The sequence below is a fragment of the Coenobita brevimanus genome, chromosome 24, assembly GCF_032717465.1.
Source record: "Coenobita brevimanus isolate Jiangsu-jjx chromosome 24, ASM3271746v2, whole genome shotgun sequence".
Lineage (NCBI taxonomy): Eukaryota > Metazoa > Arthropoda > Malacostraca > Decapoda > Coenobitidae > Coenobita > Coenobita brevimanus.
The window spans coordinates 15,049,156-15,070,708 of NC_136977.1; the positions used below are offsets into that span (position 1 = coordinate 15,049,156).

Here is a 21,553-nt window from a genome sequence, read left to right on the forward strand (position 1 = left end):
TGGAACGACTTAGACAAAAAGGAGGTGCAGGAGAAAAACATTCATGTGTGTAAAAGTAAACTAGATAAATGTGGTTATGGAGACAGGACAACACGAGCATCGCTCAATTCCTGTATACTACAAATAGGTAAATACAAATACTGTCACCCCTCCCCCCTCGCCTGCCTCAGACCCACTTCCAAAAGCATATCCATAATCAAATCACTCGCCGCTCCATTCAGTCACTAAAAGACAACACACACCTGCATGCATGGCCTCCTGATATCCACCCTTCTGAATCCTATCTCCCTCATGAGGACAGGGTCCACCTGGCCAGGCTGAGATGTGGGCATCATCCAGGCCTCTAAGTTATCAGAAGAGGCTGGATGATTCTGTCGCTGATGCCTGTCCAGGTTGAAACACAGCACCCCATACCATTCAGCACATTATGGAAGACTGCATTGCACACAATCACCTGCACCAACAACACAACATACACTCCTTGAGAGCTCTGGGAAAGCCCAGTCTCAGCCGTGGCCTTTCTTAGAGACTCAGGGCTGTTCGGCCAGACTGTCTAGGGAACTACTACTACTTCTATAAAGAAGAAAAGTACAGCATGGAGGGATGATGAGGTTAAGAAAGCAGTGGAGGAAAAGAGGAAGAAGCAGTTAGAGTGGAGGGGCGCACCCAGGGGGAGGGCCACCGGGCCCGGCCCCCACCTTTAGCTCTCTGGGTCCTTCAAAAATTTATATATATTTATTTCGATAACAGCAAAACATGAAAAACTGGCAAGTACAAAAAAAAAGTAACACATGAGCCAACAGCTCTCAGACTCTAAACCTGCATGTGACCTTCCGGTAATTATCGGATTACCTGACCTCACCACACTACGGGCCTCCCCCCCCCCCTTAGAAAATTCCTGGGTGCGCCCCTGAGAGTGGTTACAGGACAGGGGTTCAACTGAAAAAAGGACTGAATATGTTGCGAGCTAGAAGCATGTAAAAAAGACTAGTGAAAAGGAAAAAGAAGGAGGTACAGTATATGATGATTTAGGAAGAAAAATGAATGCAAATTACTCTGAAATTTGGAAGTTATTCTGGAAAGAGGTGTGGAAATGTAGAAGTGACAGTGGAAAGAAACGTGAAAGTGTGAAGGATGTAAGTGGTAGATTATTAAACCATGGTGATGAAGTAAGGATTAGATGGAAAGAATATTTTGAAAGCCTGATGAATGGGCATAGAGAGAGCAGAGCCACAGTAAACATGATTGGTTTTGGGATGCGCAGAGAAGGAATGCAGTGTCAGGAAACGTGATCCTCACACAGGTGAAGAACACTGGGAAGCGGCTAAAAAATGGGAAAGCAGCTGGCGCTGATGAGGAGTATGCAGAGATGATTAAGTGTAGTGGAGAGAGTGGAATGAAGTGCTTGTTGGAGATATGTAAGAAGGAATGGATGAGTGAAACTGTGCCTGCAGAGTGGAAAAAGGCTGTGATTGTACCCCTGTACAAAAATAAAGGTGAACGAAGTGAGTGCAAGAATTATCGTGGTATAAGCTCATTGAGTGTGATAGCTAAGGTATGTGGAAGAATTATTACAGAGAATGTAAGAGAGATATCAAAAGTCTTGGTGAGTAATGAACAGGGTGGCTTTCGGAGTGGCAGAGGATGTGTGGATCAAATATTTGGAGTGAGACAGACAGTGGAGAAGGTCTGTGAGATGGACTATAAGGTGTTTATGGCATTCAGGGATCTGGAAAAAGCATACAACAAAGTAAACAGAGAAGGACTGCAGAAAGTTTTGCACATGTACGGTGTAGATCGTAAGCAGGTAGGTGCCGTCAAGAGTTTTTATGATGGTAGTGATGCACGGGTAAGGGTTAATGGGCATCTAAGAGAATGGTTCACAATTGATGTGGGCATACAACAAGGTTGTGTGATGTCCCCACATATATATGGATGGGGTGATGAGAGAAGTAAAAACGCGAGTAATGGAGAGGGGGATGGCGTTGGTGGCGAATGGTGATGGATGGAATATCTCAAATTTGTTGTAGGCTCATGATGCAGTACTACTTGCAAATATCAAACATGAACTTGATAAACTAGTGCTGAGTCTTGCTGATGTCTGTGAGGATCGTGCTTTAACAGTAAATGTAGAAAAGAGTAAAATGATGGTTACTGAGAGAGAAGGTGACTCCCAGTGCAATGTTACAGTTAATGGAGAAAGACTGGAACTGGTGAGAGAGTTCAAATACCTGAGTCCAGTGATAGAAATGAGAGGAATATGTGCAAAAGAAGTGGAAAGTAGAGTGACACAAGGAAGGAAAGTAGCTGGTGCTATGAAGACCTTGATAAGAAACAGAGGCTAGAGTATTGCAGCTGCATGAGACTTACATGAAGGAATGTTAGTGCCAACTTTACCAAATGGATGAGAGACTATGGTGTGGCATGAAAATGAAAACTCAAGGGTAAGAGCAGTGGAGATGGGACTGCTGAGGAATTATATGGAGTACAGAGAGTGGATAGGATAAGAAATGATGTGATTCGTGAAAGATGTGGACACCCGAATCAAAGGGAGTGGACTGAGATGGTATGGTCATGTGGATAGAATGGATAACAACAGAGTGGTGAAAAAGGTATATCATCATCATCATCATCCAATCCTACATTGCCCCATGAGGAGTGTAGGAGCTCGGGGCTAGGCAGTTGGTCCTGACATTTAAGATGAGAGTGACCAGCCTCACTCATCCCTGAGTGGCATTACATGAGCAATCAACCCCAACCATCCCTTGGATATAAACCTTCACCGGCTCAGTCCAATTGGAGCGCAATAATTACCCACTAGACCACCAGGCGCCAAAATTTGGTTATGTGGTTACAACCCAGCGTAGTAAATGGTTTCCTGGCGTACAGGAAACCATTTGGCTTGTCACTCAGTGTAGAGTCACCCACAAGCAGAAGGAAGAGGAAAGAATGAAGGAAAAAAAAGATTCCAAGTGAACATGAAGAAGGGAGTAGATGAGGTAGGCTAAGAAGGTGGAGGGATATGGTGGACGAGTGTGTGAGGAAGAAAGGTTTACTGTAGATGCCGGTGAGGCTAGGGGCCTGACAAGAGATCGAGCTGGCTGGATGAATTTTGTTAGGAGAAGCGCACGATCAGGGATTTGGCACCCCTTTATAACGTGAAAACGTCCAGACTGACTCTATCGGATAAGTTTAAGTGATTAGGTGGATGTGCAGTGCGTCCCTGCGTCCAAGGCCTGGAGGGGCTGGGTTTACAATGGAAGAGTTGAGAGGTAGGGTGGGACTGGAGTGTATTGGTGTTGTGATGAGGAGAAGTAGATTGAGGTGGTTTGAACATGTGGAGAGGATGGGGGATGATAATTGGGTGAGGAAGGTGAGAAGTGTTAATACTGGGGGTGGGGTTATGAGGGGTAGACCGAGAAAGACATGGGACGAGGTCATTAAGTGTGACCTTAGGGTTAAGGGACTGAACAGGGAGGCTGCAATGGATCGTGCAGCGTGGAGAGCCGCCATTAGGTGACCAAGGCCGACACATGCAAGCATGTTGGAGCCTTTAAAAACGAAACGAAATGAAACAAAGCTACAGAACACGGTGAATGTTTTTGGCGTATCAGATAAAGCCAGGATTCCAGGGGCTTGAATGGTGAGCGAATGGAAGTGTGGCCCATTGGACTGAGCAAATCTGGGCTGCCTGGACACTGCTACTCCTCACCCTGCCCTAGCATGGGAAAGAGGGTCCGGATGATGATGATAATGATGATATATATATATATATATATACATACTAGCAGGGGTACCTGGCATTCCCCCTCCCCCTCCTTATCTATCTTCCTCCTCCTGTTCCTTCCCCCCATCTCTCTCTCTCTCTCTCTCTCTCTTTCATCCTTCTCTCGGTCCCCCTCCTTATTTATCTGACTCTTGCTGCTCTGCCCCCCCTCCCTCAAATCATCAGCCTTTTTGGTCTTAAAACCTTCCTTGGGTCATAAGACCAAAGAGACGAACACTCCAATCCTATTTGATCTAGTTCAATCTTTCTTTCTACTCCAAGAAGACCATGTACCTCTCATGCTTCTGAAGAGGGATTATAAGTGGTCCAGAAACTTTCTGTTTCAGCTTTCACAGACTAAAACACAGTATTTTGTGCGTACTTGTTTAACTATCACCAGTGACCTAAAATAACCTCTGACCAACGACTCCAAATGACTTTGGAGTCAACCTCACATAGCTTATGTCCGAACCAGAGGTTATGAGAGTCTCCATGCCAAAAATTGGACCGCAGGGGTACCCGGTGTTGCCTGGGCCAAAAAAGGCAAACACTCAACCGGTGACCTCAAACGACCCATATCTGAATTTTGACCCCTCTAAAACATTCTAAATATGTAGGTTAAGGATTCCAAATATGTAGGTTAAGGCCAGGTAAAATGAAAATTAAGGGAGTAGTACGTGAACAAACAGAAAGACAGACAGAAAGTGCCCTTTATATAGTACACACACACACACATATATATATATATATATATATATATATATATAGCCCATTGGAGTGGGCAAATTTGGGCTGTCTGGATAATGCTATTCTTCACCCTGCCCTTGAGTGGGAAAGGAGGTCCGGATGATGATGATGATGATATATACAGTATATATAGTAAAACCTCGACATAATGGACTTCAATAGACCGGAATTTGCTTTTATTGGACTCGAGGAACTACTGGACAAAATTCCTATATATCAGAAAAAGTCCGATAAAGCCAGAAGCAGTCCGGACTGACTGACCACTTCAGCTATGTTCACCAAAATAAGGTAAATAAAAGACATATTTATCAGTGTACAGTACAGTATTATTATATACAGTATATTACACCATTTGATTAATGTAGTGAAGTTATAACACAGTATAGTACCACACTAGTAGTCAAAACAGTTTAAAAACCGTTCATGCAATCCGGACTAATGTCTGATATACTGTATTAGAAAAAGTCCAGATGTCGCTTTTATCGGAATTTTGCATTTTTTCGAATGGTTTGGGCCTCAATTAGTCCGTTATAGTTAGGTCTTACTGTATTGTATATACATACACCCACCGCAAATTGACTGATGACCTACACACAGAATTGCTATGGGAGAGTTGTCTGTCTTTGCTTTGTGTTTCCATCTCTACCAAGTGAATTTTTTGGGCAAGAAGTAACTGGCAACTCCTCTGGTGTTGGCAGGAGGTGGTGAAACACTCAGTACATCAGTGCTTGCCCAGAAGCGAGAGTGGAAGAACCGAGTTTTCGGGAATATAAGGCACACGAGTATATACTGTACAGTGCACCCCAATTTTGGCAGCCTAATCTGGGAAAAATTAAAAATATGCAGGTAACCCCAGACCCCCTAGCTGAATGTCTCATGCTTTTGGTGCTTGGCCCATTTACATATCACTACATAACCATTCATGTGCTGGTTATAAAATTTTCATGTACAGGAATCATGAAAATTTACACTGACACCCTTTGGTAAGCTATCATGGTAGGCTAAGTTACATTACTTACCTTAACACTACCAAATATCACCAATGACCTTCACCATCACCAGTATTGGCCATCGTTAATAACTCTAACCACTATCAACCAACAACACTAAAATTATCAATCATCACCATTAATATTATCAATCTCCACTGGTGACACTACCAACAACCATCCCTAATACAAAGCTATCATCAATGCTTAAGTAGTACGCGTCATCATCGTGATCACTTGTAAACAAACATGGCGGCACAAGTTGTGGCGTTATCAAAACTTACTATAACGAAAAAATACTGCTGAATACTTGGTTCATTAAGCCGTCATAGTGACTGAAATGTTTGTTTAAATATTGTCATAGGTAGGTGGGGGCGCCCACCATCCACTCACTCAATGTACTGCTGCTCTCGGGTGTCTGCCTTGTCCTCTCCTCCATCCTTGTTTCCTTCCATCTTCTTCTGTCATTTTTTCCTTCATTCTTTTCTCTTCCTTCTGCCTACGGGTGACTTTACACTCCCTCTTCTGTCTTTCATTCCTTCATTCTTTCCTCTCCCTTCTGCCTGTGGGTGACTCTACACTGAGTGACAAGCCAAATGGTTTCCTGTACACCAGGAAACCATTTACTACGCCGGGTGGTAACCATATAACCAAATTTTGGCGCCTGGTGGTTTAGTGGGTAACTACTGTGCTCCAGTCAGATTGAACCGGTGAAGGTTTATATCCAAGGGGTGATTGGGGTTTATTACTCATGTAATGCCACTCAGGGATGAGTGAGGCTGGTCACTCTCATCTTAAATTTCAGGACCAACTGCCTAGCCCCGGGCTTCTACGCTCCTCATGGGGCAACATAGGATTGGATGATGGATAGATGGATGGATTTTTTTTTATTGTTACCCACAGCATTCATATATTGCGCCAAAACTTACTGGTATTTTTGTGTTTTGGGAATACTGATTGCTGTCCTCTAATGTAAATAAACAACAGCCCAGAGCTGCTGTGGACACAGGTTTGCTTATTATGCACTGAATAACAATACTTGTAATTTATTACTATAATTACATGTATATAACTATACAGTATTTGTAATTTCCAATATGTAGCTGCTAATCATTCTAAAGAAATTTGGGAAACACTTTAGTAAGGAAGGTGTTTAGAGTTCGTTTAAGGTACCAGTAGGCCTACCGCAGCACTGAAGCTACCACTTGCCAGTAGCCCAAGCCTACCCAAAGCCTGACCTTGAGCATATAAGGTGCAGGGTGATTTTCTGGGACATTTCTTTGGAAAAAAAGCGCGCCTTATATGCCCGAAAATACGGTACATGTTCTCGTCGCTCTGAGCTTGCACCTCCCTCTTTTTTCAAATGCATTACTGTTTGCCCTGGTATTTTCTTAGAGTCGAGTTGTCATGCCTGGAAAGTTCCACTCAAGGGATGAGAGGGTCCGTATCATTGCATGGAGGTAGGATAATGCCTTTATCAACACGATCTGTGAACGTGCTGGACACGCAAAGTCGACTGTCATGAAGATTCTTGCTGCAGCGCATGGCCTGCCACCTGATGTCGTACCAGAGCATGGAAAGAAGAGGGCGACCTCCAAAGGTACAGATACGCTTCTGAAGAGGGAAGTAATCAAGAATACTCGACTGACAGCAGCAGAACTGAAGAGAATGCATCCCCAACTGTTACAAGACGTCTCCATTCAAACTATCCAACACTGCTTGCAGAAGGAGCTGGGTCTGCCAAGCCGCACTGCAGTCACCTCTTCTCACTGACCGCATGAAGAAGCAATGCATTCAGTTTGCCAAGAAATATGCACACTGGACATCGGATGAGTGGAGAAAATTATGTTTTCCGATGAATGCACATTTCAAGTGTTCCAGATGCGTTCTGTCAAGGTTCGTTGCCCTGCCTCCCGTAGTTGAGACGACCCTGCTTACACAATGCCGACTATTAAGCACCCACAATCGGTAATGGTATGGGGGTGTTTCTCAGGTGAAATCGGAAGGAGAGGCCTCTACTTTCTTCCTAAGAACTTGATGATGAATGGTGGCCGGTACATTCAAGTTCTGAAACATCATTTGTTCAACTTTTTTGGTATTCATGGGTGCGACTTTTTCATGCACGATTCAGCTCCACGTCACAAGTCAAGAAAGGTGACACAATGGCTTCAGGATAATTGGACTGAGATCCTCAACTGGCCTGGCTACAGTCCAGATCTAAATCCGACAGAAAACTACTGGGCAAAGATAAAGAAAACCATGACAGAGAAGAAGACACCCAATCTGGAGAACCTCAAGACTGAACTGACAAATGTTTGATGTTAAGAAATGTCCTCAGATTACTTTAGAGATCTAAGTGATTCCGTCCTGAAAAACAAGGGAAACATTATTTCATATTAATGAATGACATTTCATGAACAAACATTGTTATATACTACAATTTCTTTGTTTTTTAATACCTTGTGAGGGGAGGTCCTAAGCCAATTTGCAGCAGCTGTATATATATATATATATATATATATATATATATATATATATATATATATATATATATATATATATATATATATATATATATATATATATATATATATATAAATATATATATATATATATATAAATATATATATATATATATATATATATATATATTGCCAGACGCCATAATCGTAAGGGGTGGCCATTTGACTTTGAGTTATTTGTTTTACGGGGAGGGGCACTAACCCTCCACCAACCCACTTGCTGACATGTAGGGAGCACGTATGGTTTAGTTATATGGTTATCTGTCACTCACAATTCCATTCACTCATATGCAGATGACTCAACACTACATAGTTCATTCACACTCAGACATCCATTTACAAAGTCTAATATCTCTACCTCTCAACTCAGTACAGCCATCTCCATAAATCAAGATCTAGCTACAATCAGTGAATGGGGACAAAACAACCTTGTCTCTTTTAATGCTAGTAAAACTAAATATATACAGTTTACTAATAGACAGATATTGCCAGATTCGTACATTACCTTCAGTGCTACTAATATTCCCATCACCAAAAGTATTGAAATTCTTGGTGTCTCACTTAACAGTGCCCTCAGCTGGACCTCTCATGTCAGATCACTTGCTAAAACTGCCTCAAAGAAACTTGGATTATTGTACAGAGTCCGTAACTTCTTCGCCGATGAGCAGTTAGCTATAATTTATAAGAGTCATGTGCGCTCTCAGCTTGAATATTGCTCACCCTTGTGGAATGGTTGTGGAGAGGTTGCATTAAGACAACTAGACAAAATTCAGAATAAAGCTGTTAAAATCATTAACAACCCTGCCATTACATATAAACTACCTCCCCTGCAAGTAAGAAGGAATGTTGCCTCCCTTGCATTATTTTACAGATATTTTTTTGGCAAATGCTCAGACGAAGTTGCGTCCATGGTGCCACCTCTCTATGCCTTCCCTCGTGCTACACGGGCATCTGGTAGCGCTCATGGCTGGAATGTCACTCAACCATATTGCAGAACTTCTGCCTATCAGAATTCTTTCATTCCCCGAACTGCATCTCTCTGGAACTCGCTTCCCCAGAGTTGTTTTCCTCCAAATTTCAACCCACAACTGTTCAAGTCTAATTGTTACAGATATTTTATGAACAGAGGACACCAGTAATCTGGTGTATGGATTATTTTTTTTTTACCCATTTCTTTTTCCTTCCTCCGTTCTGTTATTTAATCCCATAAGAGGTGGCCACAAACAAATCGTCTCCATGTCACCCTGTCCCCTTCCATTTCACTGCCCTCCTCCAAGCTCAGACCCCCCTCTTTCATATACCTCCTCACTCCATCCCTCCATCTCATCCTTGGACTCCCCCTCCCTCTCTCCCCCCCCATCTCACTCATATATGCTCTCCTCATCAGTTTCTCACTCTCCATCCTCTCCACATGGCCAAACCACCTCAGTGTGTTTCTCCTAATGCTTCCTATCACATCCACACCCACACCACAATGCCCCTTAATATCCTCATTTGTCAGCTGTCTCTTCATGTGACTCCAAATACTCCTCTCAAATAACTCATCTCCATTGCTCTCACTCTTGATTTCTGTCACTCCAAAAAGGTCCAAGTTTCACTTCCATACATTAGGGTTGGTATCACAATACTGTCATGTAGTAAATTTTTCACTTCCTTGCTCAGTTCTCTGTTTCTTATCACTGCTTTTAAAGAACCAGCAACCTTTCTTCCTTGTTGTACTCATTCAAGCACTTCACTCTCTAAACTTCCATCCTTTCTCATCACACTACCCAAGCACTTAAATGCACTCACATTTTCCATTTCCTCCTCATCCAACCTTGCTGTACATTCATTGACTTCACTTCTCTTGAAGACCATAACTTTACTCATCCCTACATTCACCTTTAGAATCCTTTTCTTACACATTCTCCTAAAGTCATCCACCAAGCCTTGCAGCTTCCCTTTGTCTTCATGTAACAAAGCATCATCTGCAAACAACAGTACAGAGAGTTTCCAAACACTGCCCTCTCTCATTAGGGACACTCCAACATCCACTGCCCTACCTTGAATCTATTTTATAACCCATCCACATACAGATTGAAAAACCATTGAGACACGATACATCCCTGTTTCAATCCAACCTTCAAATAAAAAAATTCACTCAGTTCAATATCCACACACACAGCAGCCTTAGCACCCTCATGCATACTCTTCACATCATTCAACAACTTCCCATCTACTCCATATATTCTTAATACTTTCCACAATCCTTGTCTATCCACCCTGTCATAGGCTTTCTTAAAATCCATGAAGGCCACATACAACTTCTTTCCCTTCTCTAGAAAATTTTCCACTAAAGATCTAAGAATGAATATCTGACCTACACAAACTCTTCCCTTCCTAAAACCTCCCTGTTCCTCTCCAACTAATTCCTCTGTCATTTCCCTAACTCTGACTATAAATATCCTACCATATACTTTTCCTATTACACAAAGAAGACACATGCCCCTATGATTAAAACACACTTCTTTTTCCCTTTTTCCTTTGCCTATTGCCAGACGCCTTAATCCCATACGGGGTGGCCACAAACAAATCGCCTCCACGTCGCTCTGCCATTTCACCGCCCTGCTCCCAGCTCACACACCGCTCTCTCATATACCTCTCCACTCCATCCCTCCATCTCATCCTTGGCCTACCCCTCACTCTCTCCCCCTCCACCTCATTCACATACACTCTCCTCGTCAGTCTCTCACTCTCCATCCTCTCCACATTGTCAAACCACCTCAATGTGTTTCTCCTAATGCTTCCTATCAAAGCCACATCCACACCACAACGCTCCTTCATATCCTCATTTGTCAGTCTGTCTCTCCATGTGACTCCACAGGCTCCTCTCATATAACTCATTTCCACTGCTCTGATTCTTGACTTGCATCCCTCTAAAAAAACTCGAAGCTTCACTTCCATACGTTAGAGTTGGCACCACAACACTGTCATGTAGTAACTTTTTCACATCCTTGCTCACTTCCCAGTTCCTTATCACTGCTTTCAAGGAACCAGCAACCTTTCGTCCCTGTTGTACCCATTCAAGCACTTCACCCTCCAAACTTCCATCCTTACTCATCACACTACCCGAGTACTTAAACGTACACACATTTTCCATTTCCTCCTCATCCAACATCACTGTACATTCACTGACTTCACTCCTCTCAAACCATAACTTTACCCTTCCCTACATTCTCCTTTAGATTCCGTTTCTTACACACTCTCACAAACTCATCCACCAAGCCTTGCAGCTCCCCCTCATCTTCACCTAACAACACAGTATCATCTGCAAATAACAGTACAGGAAGTTTCCAAACACTGCCCTCTCTCATTAGGGCCACTCCAACATCCACTGCCCAACCTTGCATCTCTTTTATAACCCCATTCATACAGACTGAACAACCATGGAGACATGACACATCCCTGTTTCAACCGAACCTTCAAAGAGAAAAATTCACTCAGTTCACTATCCACACACACTGCGCCTTAGCCCCTTCATACATACTCTTCACAGGATTCAGCAACTTCCCATCTACTCCATATATTCTTAATCCTTTCTACAATCCTTGTCAATACACTTTGTCATACGGTTTCACCAAGTCCATGAAGGCTGCGTACAACTTCTTTCCTTTCTCTAGAAACTTTTCCACTAAAGATCTAAGAATGAATATCTGATCTATACAACCTCTTCCCTTCCTAAATCCTCCCTGTTCTTCTCCAACTAATTCCTCTGTTATTACCCTAACTCTGTCAAAAAGAATCCTACCATATACTTTTCCTATTATACTAACAAGACAAATGCCCCTATGATTACCACACACTTCTTTTTCCTCTTTTCCTTGCACAAGGAAATAATTATACCTGATTTTCAATCCTCCAGGACTCTACTTTCCTCCCAGGCCAACCTGCACATCTTCCACATCCATTCTACTACTATCTCTCCCCCATGATTCAGCATTTCACCACACAGTCCATCAATTCCTGGGGATTTCCTCATTTTTAACTTTCTTCATTGCTTCTACAACTTCCATCCTACTGATTTCTTCCTCTCTTCTCACATCCCTCCTTCTCCCAGCCATTCTCCAGCCACTTACACTCGCATTATTTTCATTCTCTATGTTCAACAATTCCTTAAAGTGTTCTCTCCATCTGATCACTTTTTCTCCCTTCTCCACTAATAATCTATTGTTTTTATCTTTCATCCACCCTGTCTAACTCTCTTTACCACTTTCCAAAATATTTTATTAAAGTCCCTCCACTTTACACTCAAATTCCTTCCAAATTCCTCATCCACTCTCTTCTTACTCTCTCTTACTAATCTTTTCACCTCTCTCTTCCTCTCCACACATAACTCTTTCTTCCATCTCTCAACTTCTTCCACACCCCTACTTCTCATCCACTCACTATGTGCTTTCTTCTTTTGTGCCACAGCCTGTCTCATCTCTTCATTCCACCATGCTGTTACTTGCACCCCTTTTTGTCTTCTCTTCATCCCACACAACACCTCACATGCTGCACAGATTTCTTCGGTAAATATCTTGCACACACCTTCCACATCCTCCATCTGCTCCTATTCATATTTATCCAAACGCTTCTCCACTTCACTCTTATATTCTGCCCTTTTTCTCATCCTCTTGTAACATTTCTACTCTCCGTACGCCTACTCCTTCCTCCCGTCCTTCCCTTCTTCTATTTCTCCATTTTACTTGGACCTGATGGTAGTGGTCAGAAAGTCCACTCCCCCAACCTCTATATGCTCTTGTATTACACACCTTTGCATCCTTTCATCCACAGACACATAGTCAATCATTGCTTTCCTTTCATTCAGTTCATCACCCACCCTTCTCATCACTCGCCACGTATACCTGTGGAATATTTTGTGCCTGAAGAGGGTATTGGCTATCACCAATCCCCTTCCAGTACAAATGTCCACTAAAACACTGCTATTCTCATCTATCTCTGCAGCTATTCCATCCAATTTCACATTCTCTACTTTACCATTCATATCACTAATCAAAAACACTCTCTCATACCGTTCAAAAGTTTTCATGCACACTTCCACATTTGTCCAGAACTCTTCTCTCATTCTGCTTGCATGATCTTGCGTTGGTGCATACACGCGCACAATCGCCCACATTTGTAGTCCAACTTTCAATCTTACCCACACAATCCTTGGGCCAACTGATCCATACTCTCTTATATTCTCCTTCCATCTGTTACTCACAACAATACATACTCCTTCTTTTGTCCTCTCATTCTCACCTACTCCCGCACATATACCCCATCCATACTCCCATTCTCTCACACTCTCATCTCTGCATTTAGTTTCAGTTAGTCCACATACATCCATTTTTGCACCTTCAAGCACCTGAACAATGTCTCTCTCTTTCACTTCATCATTTGCACCCCTTACATTCCACATTGTCATCCGTATTATGTAATTTGTTCGGTCCTTAGTGATCATCTTTTGGTCCGTCCTGGTCCGAGGCTTCTTGTTCATAATTTTATTTAGTTGTTTTCTGGGGAGGGGCACTAACCCTTCACCAACCCACCTGCTGTCACGTAGGGAACCCGTGCTGGTTGGTTATAAGGTTACTGTCCGGCGTTGTAAATGGTTTCCTGGTTTACAGGAAATCATTTGGCTTGCCACTCAATGTAGAACTACCCTAAAAAACAGAGTACCACTACACTAAGTGGGTGGATGATGGGTGCCCCCACCTACCACAGGGGAATAATTACAGTAATCCCTTAATTCACGCGTACTTTTTTCACATGATTTCAGTTATCCATGAATTTTTTGTACAATAATTGAAACATAAAATTATAGTATTATTCAAATATATAATTTTAATATATGAGAGAAATAAATGAAATATATAAATGCCTACCCTGTGCCAGTGCACATACATGTGTATGTGTGTGTGTGTGTGTGGGGGGAGGTCGGTCTACCACGCACCACAGAGTCAGTTTGAATCCGACGGTCGAACCATTCGTGACTGGCGAATCGTTATTTGTGGCTTATTTTTCGGCCTTCCAGTGATTGTTTACCTTGTTTGTCAACATGGGGCCTAAGCGTGGTGCTAGTGATGCATATGGTAACACACCAAAGCGGGCTCATAAAGTGATGTCGCTGACAGAGAAAGTTAAAGTGTTGGACAAACTTAGGAAAGGAATGTCGGCGACAATTCGCCGTCAGGACGATTCCCCATCATTTATTTACATACCCATTTATTTAGCATGTACAGTACACTAGTCTTTTATTTATGAGTAATAAAATCCCCATGAAAATTAGTTATTAAAGTATTAATTAATCAATAATAAGCATATTTATAGAATGACGGGGAATCGTCCAGGGTGAAAAATGTCCTGACGGGGAATCGTCCATGTTTTGATGGTGAATTGACTTTACAGGGAATTGTTTTGGAACCGTATGTTTGGGGTGAATGAGTCAACTAATCATACAATAAAGAAGGCAGAACGTAGCATATGGGTGGCAGTGATGGCTAGTGCACCAGACTATGATAAAGTGTCTCCACCTATGCCTGTGCTTGTCAGTTTTCAGTGTGTTAAATTTCTTACATTTTTGTTGTTTTTCATACTTTATGCTAGTTTATGAGGTGTATGTAGTGCATAAACAGTATTATTCAGATGTAATACACTTCATACACATGTGTAATTACGTGCACACATGGCCAGAATGTATACGCGAATTTACCACATACGCAAAGGGTCTGGGAACGTAACCCTCAAGTGAATTAAGGGATTACTGTATACCTGATTTCCAATCCTCTGGGACTTTACCTTCCTCCCAGGCCAATCTGCACATCTTCCACATCCATTCTATTACTATCTCTCCCCCATGCAGAATCATTTCACCACACACTCCATCAATTCCTGGGGATTTCCCCATTTTAACTTTCTTCATTGCTTCCACAACTTCCACCCTACTGATTTCTCCCTCTTTTCTCACATCCCTCCATCTCCCGGCCATTCCCCAGCTATTTACACTCACATTACTTTCATTCTCTATGTTCAACAATTCCTTAACCCCTAAAAGACGGGTGTCCGCATATGCGGTCACACACCCCCACCCCCCAAACTCCCCCCACCCACCCCACTCCCCTAACACCACACCCACACACCACCCACCCGCACCCTCACTCCCCTATCCCGACCCCCTGCCTTCCCCCTACCACCCCACTCCCAAATCCCCACCGCCTCCCAACTCCCCTCACCGTCCCCCCAATACCCTCCACAGCCCCCTACCACCCTTAACCCCTACCCTCCCCACCCCCACCCCCATCCCCAACACCCCCCACAATCCCCTATCCCCCCAACCGCTACCCCACCATCCCTCACTCCCCCCAGCATCAACCGACCACCCCCCACCACCCATCACCATCCCCCAAACACCCACCATCTGCCATCCCCCACCCCCTACCACCCTTCCCCTACCCCCACCACCCCCAACCCCCTACCTTCCTCCACCCCCCACCCCCATACCCCCCAAACCCCCGACACCCCCCAAACAATACCACCCCTCCAACCTGCACAGCCACCCTCACCCATTTCCCCCACCCCCCTCCCAACCCCCCAATAACCTTCCCCTCCCCACCCCCACCCTATCCAACCACCCCTACCCCCACCTCCCCCAAGAACCCAGTCCCCATCCCTGCACCACCCCACAACCCCCACACCTCCCCCCCAACAAATCCCCCACCATATTGCACCCGTCAATTATGCCTGTCCTGAGCGTATGTCAAAACATTACAATGCCCATCTTTTAGAGGTTAAAGTGTTCTCTCCACCTGCTCACTTTTTCTCCCTTCACCACTAATAATCTACCATTTTTATCTTTCACTCCCCAACTAACTTCCTTGGCATCCTGTCTAACTCTCTTTACCTCTTTCCAGAACATTTTCTTACATTCACTCCACTTTATCTACCATTTTTATCTTTGACTCCCCAACTAACTTCCTTGGCACTCTGTCCAACTCGCTTTACCTCTATCCAGAACATTTTCTTACATTCACTCCACTTTACACTCAAACTCCTTCCACATTCCTCATCCACCTTCTTATTCACTATTACTAATCTTTTTACCTCTTTCTTTCTCTCTACATACAACTCTCTCTTCGGTCTCTCAACTTCTTCCATGCCCGTTTCTCATCCACTCACTATATGCTTTCTTCTTTTGTGCAACAGCCTCTCTCACCTCTTCATTCCACCATGCTGTTCCTTGCACCCCTTTTTGTCTTCTCTTCATCCCACACACCATCTCACATGCTGCACAGACTTCTGCGAATATCTTGTACACACCTTCCACATCTCCCATCTCTCCAATCTATATTTACCCTATCGCTCCTCCACTTCCTTCTTATATTCAGCGTTTTTCCATCCTCTTGTAACCTTTCCACCCTTCTTGTATGAACAACTTCCTACTGTCCTTCCCTTCTTCTATTTCTCCATTTCATTTGGACCATGATTCTGACCACCACTTCGTGGTGGTCAGAAAGTCCACTCCCCCAACCTCTATATACTCTTGCATCTATTACACACCTTCTCATCCTGTCATCCACACACACATAATCAATCAGTCTTCTGTTCATTCAGTTCACCACCCACCCTTTTCATCACTCGCCACGTATACCTATGGATCATTTTGTGCCTGACGAGGGTATTGGCTATCACCAACCCCCTCCCGGCACAAAGTTCCACTAAAGCACTGCCACTCTCATCCATCCCTGCAGGCACACCTCACTCAGAACTACTCGATCCACATTCACAATCCCTAATTTACCATTCACATCTATAATCAAAAAACACTCCCTCATTCCTTTCAAACTTTTTCATTCACACTCCCACATTTGTCCAGAACCCTTCTCTCACTCTGCTTGCATGATCTTGTGTTGGCGCATACACGCACACAATCATCCACTTTGGAGTCCAACTTTCAGTCTTACCCACACAATCTTTGAGCCAGCTGATCCATACTCTCTTATATTCTCCTTCCATCTGTTACTCACAACAATACATACTCCTTCTTTTGCCCGCTCATTCTCACCTACTCCCGCACATAGACCCCATCCATACTCCCATTCTCTCACCTCTCCATTTAGTTTCAGTTAATCCACATACAACCATTTTTGCACCCTCAAGCACCTGGACAATCTCTCTCTCTATCACTCCATCATTTGCACCCCTTACATTCCACGTCGCCATCCGTATTATGTAATCTGTTCGGTCCTTAATCATCATCATTTGGTCCGTCCTGATCCGAGGCTTCTTGTTCGTATTTTTAGTTAGTTGTTTTCCGTGGAGGGGCACTAACCCTCCACCATCCCACTTGTCACTCAGGGAACACATGTTGGGTGGTTATAAGGTTACCACCCGGTGTTGTAAATGCTTTCCTGGTTTACAGAAAATCATTTGGCTTGCCACTCAATGCAAAGCTACCCTAAAAAAACAGAGTGCCACGACACTAAGCGGGTGGATGATAGGCGCCCCCACCTGCCACATATATATATAGGCGCCCCCACCTGCCACATATATATATATATAAGTTCCTCAATTTCCTCTGTTCCCCAGAAGAAGGACAGTGGACTACAGAAGAACAGCAACTTCAGTCTACAGTCCATCAGGTTCACATTCATGTAAGCCTGTGACCACAAAAACAGCCCTACATACCTGTACTTTAATTTTTTTATATAACTTCATAACCTACCTGCAGCTGCGTCCGTAAAGTCTCAACTTCTTCACGTAATTCCCGTATAATTTTAGCATTGGGATCTTCATTTACAACAGCATGGTTAACAATTCTCTTGGCACGATCAGCATAGCGGAGAGATGAAAGCGTCTCCTCAAAATTGTCTGCTGCAGGAGATACCGTCGCCACCATAACTGTTCGACTGTTACCACCAAGGTTGTCCTGTACAAAATAGAGTAAACTGTAGGACACTGCACGATAATGCAATGCAAAAGATTTTGCATCTTTCGCTAAGCCAATTCTAATGTACCTGTATGGTAACCTCTTGCTTTGGACAATCAATGTATAATGTAAAAAAAACAGGCAAAAAAAAAAATCATACAAAATGTTCCATAAGAACCATTGATAAAAAAAAAAATAAATAAAAAATTTTTCCCAGGAAGTGCTTTTTGGCCATCTTGAAAATTTTTCTCCTCACCACATCTCCCTTATTTTCACACATTTCACTCACTTGTCACCACTGAGCTAAAAAAAAAAAAAAAAAAAAAAAAAAAAAAAGTATTAATTCTTTTACACCACTGTAACGCACAGACCATATTTATGATAATTCAAAGTGAGCGAGCAATGTTTACTCTCAGTTAAGTTGGAAATGTGAGGCCTGACCCAATGTGGCCCAGCCCAACCCAACCATCAAGCTAACCAGAAGCTAATAACTTTACTCCTATATGAAGTTTGTTATCAGCTAAAAACTCACCCAAAAAAGGCGTAGGAACCCCTTGGAATCTCGAATATTTGAAGGGAGTGTTGGGCTCTAATTGGTCAATGCCTCAATTCGGAAATCAAATTTTCCGTTGTAACGCTGTTTTTTTTGGGGGGCATCAACTCTAGGAATTAAATATCAGTGATTCCACCTATAATTTTATATAAGTGGGAAACTGTGATAACATGGTGCTCCCTTGCTCATCACACACTCACAAAGTGCACTTTACTGGTTATGTTTTCTTTGGTGTGGTGGTGGACACAAGAATCCACTAGTAGACATTCTTCACATATATCATTTTATTGTAACTAGTCATTTTAGTGATCAAAAAATATCTTTTTGCATGGCAAATCATGGACAAGGCCACATGAACTGACTCGGGATAGTAATTTATACCACCATGTGCCATAAAAAGTGTTCCATGCAAAAAGAACCTGCATAAAATGAAGGGTCCTTGTACATGTATAATATGGAATGCAGTACACTGATAGTACGGCTCTCAAAGTAATGCAAAAAATAAAAACAATTAAAGAGAATATAAAAATCCTGCAGACAATAAACCAACTAATATCATGGGCACCAGGTGGATAAGAATACTGTACTGTATAGTACAGTATATTCTTCTCTAACATGATCATTATATTCCTCTGTACTTTATTACCATCATCCTAACCCCTATTCCCACCTAAAGATGGGGTGAGGTGGGATCCAGATACAAGAGAATCAAAATGGCAGGAGAACTATTAAGTGTATCCACAGTGCTGTTGAGCAAATACTCATTTAATAATTCAAAATCCTGGATTCACAAGCATAACCATCTGCATTTTTTTTTTTTTTAAGATATCCTTCTTTACAGCTATCAAATACTTGGTCTGTATGTAGACTATTGAGTTAAAAAGTGGTACTAAACCCCTCTTATGTGTTTCATACATACTTTCATTCAGCCATTTCAAGTCCTCTGTAGATACCTTAGCTTCATCAACTTCCATCTACATCACTTCCATATACACCTGTCATATCCATTCACCTTCTTAGCCAATCACATCTTATTCCACATTAAAGCTCACTTGTATATACAGTACCCTCACGTCCAGCGCGGTAATATTGTCATGCATGGGTCACGTGTTGGACCAAAAACGTGTTGGACTAACAATAGAGCTTATGGGGAAAAATGAATTATGTCAGCAATCCTCGGAAAAGTCACCCTAAATACCTACCATATACCTATACATATATTGGTACTATTGTAATTATAATAAATGGTATAAAAGGTATATGAGAGAGGGGGGTGTGAGTTGGGAGCAGGGCAGTGAAATGGCGGGGGACAGGGCGACTTGGAGGCGATTTGTTTGTGGCCACCCCAAACGGGATTGAGGCGTCTGGCAATAGACAGATAGATAGAATAAATGGTACTGTGCTATGAATGATAACTAACCTTTTAGGACAGTGTTGGTGGGCTTGCTGGGAATGGAAGGTGGTATCCAAGGCTGTAGGTAGTCCTACTGGGTCCCCGAAGGATGGCTGCTGGCGTCACTAGCGGGTAATGGCTGTTGCTCCTCCTCAACCTCCCTCATAAATCCTTCGAAATCACACTCAGAATCACTATCTTCGTCCACAGCCATGGAAGGTCCTGCTTCTGCCTGTCCTAGCACTGTAATCCTCAGCAAAGTGCATGCTTCTCACACTGTTGCCAGAGCCCCGTCTCGTGACTGTGGAAAGTGATCGCTGTCGCTGACTCGGTAGAGAATAAGAAGCAACTTTGTTTATAAACTGGTACGCACGCCGATGAGAAGGGTTTCAAAATGATTGATATTTATTCTAAAATATTAATATGTATTCAGTGTCAGGCTAAATGTTCAATGCTGTAGTACGATACATTCTCTGTCGAGTCGCCTGGGTTTTGGTCACACTGTTTGGCCGTCGTATCCTCGGCAGGAATCCATCCAGATGAATTCCAAATGCCCGTGGTATCGTCGGCAATTTTACCACGTTACTGTTCCGATTTACCATCGTATCCTCGGCAAACCTGGTATGAAGTGGCGTGGGATACCCTTCGGCTGCCAGGATCTTGTCTTAGTTTTTTATTATGATCACGTTGGCTTCATTCATGTCGTAGGCTTTGGCAATGTCAACTCTCCTCTCCCCTTTCTTCTTCCTCTCGATGCTTTCTAGCTTGGTGGCCTGAGGGAGGTGCCGACGCTTCTTGGGGTTCTCAGAAGGCTTCCTAGGCATCCTGAGCAGGGTAAAATGCAGTAACAAGGGCAGAAAATGCAGCAAGAAAAAAGCACCTTCCAATGCAATTACGCGACTGAGTGGCGCTGTGGCGGGAGAAATTTAAACAAAACATCACGTGACACCAGAAGCGTTTTTAATTGGGCGGCATCACGATCACGTCACGATAGCGGGCGGGGAAGGCTACTTGATCAGAAGTTTTCATTGGCTATCATCATCATGGGAATGTCCAGTATGACCGTGTTGGACCGGGGGTGATCGTGCTAAGGTGAACTCTGCGGACTTCGCCCACTTCTCGGAGCTCTGTGTGTGTTATGCTAACACACTCGTGTTGCAGTAATTAAATCATATTAAATAATACTAATTAATTGCTCTCCGTGCTGGACCCGAATCGTGCTGGACTAACGCGTGTTGGACCCGAGGGTACTGTACTCACCTCACCACACTATCTACACAGATCCATTCTCTTTTAGTGTTCTAAATGATGTTGCAGTTTTTTCCCACTGACCACATCTGTACTCCTACATTCAGGACTCAAGCCGTTTGGCCAGCAGAGTAAGATCTGCCAGTGGACCACCTCCCCATTACCAGATCTCTTCCATGCAAAGCAGCCCCAATCACAGACCAAAAAACTTAAAGCTACAGGAGGGGAAATTGGTCCCAATTCACACTGAACATAAATAGAACACTATGAACTTTCAACATGGAGAGTTTACATCCACTAATAAAGCTGTCACCAACATCAACAGAATTAACACATCTGCCAGCAAATTCCACATTTATATAAGCAATTTTGAAAATTTCAAGCAG

The 21,553-nt window shown here is 43.1% G+C and overlaps 1 protein-coding gene across 5 annotated transcripts in view; it reads right to left on the reverse strand.

Moving 5' to 3' along the window:
* Window positions 1–21,553, reverse strand: part of Khc-73 (Kinesin heavy chain 73) — a 1,251,394-nt gene that overhangs the window by 745,122 nt on the left and 484,719 nt on the right. For all 5 annotated transcript variants that reach the window (XM_080267622.1, XM_080267621.1, XM_080267623.1 and 2 more), the window contains exon 9: window positions 17,770–17,973. In XM_080267622.1, the coding sequence (XP_080123748.1) occupies window positions 17,770–17,973 (204 nt within the window). The remainder of the gene's footprint in view (window positions 1–17,769; window positions 17,974–21,553) is intronic.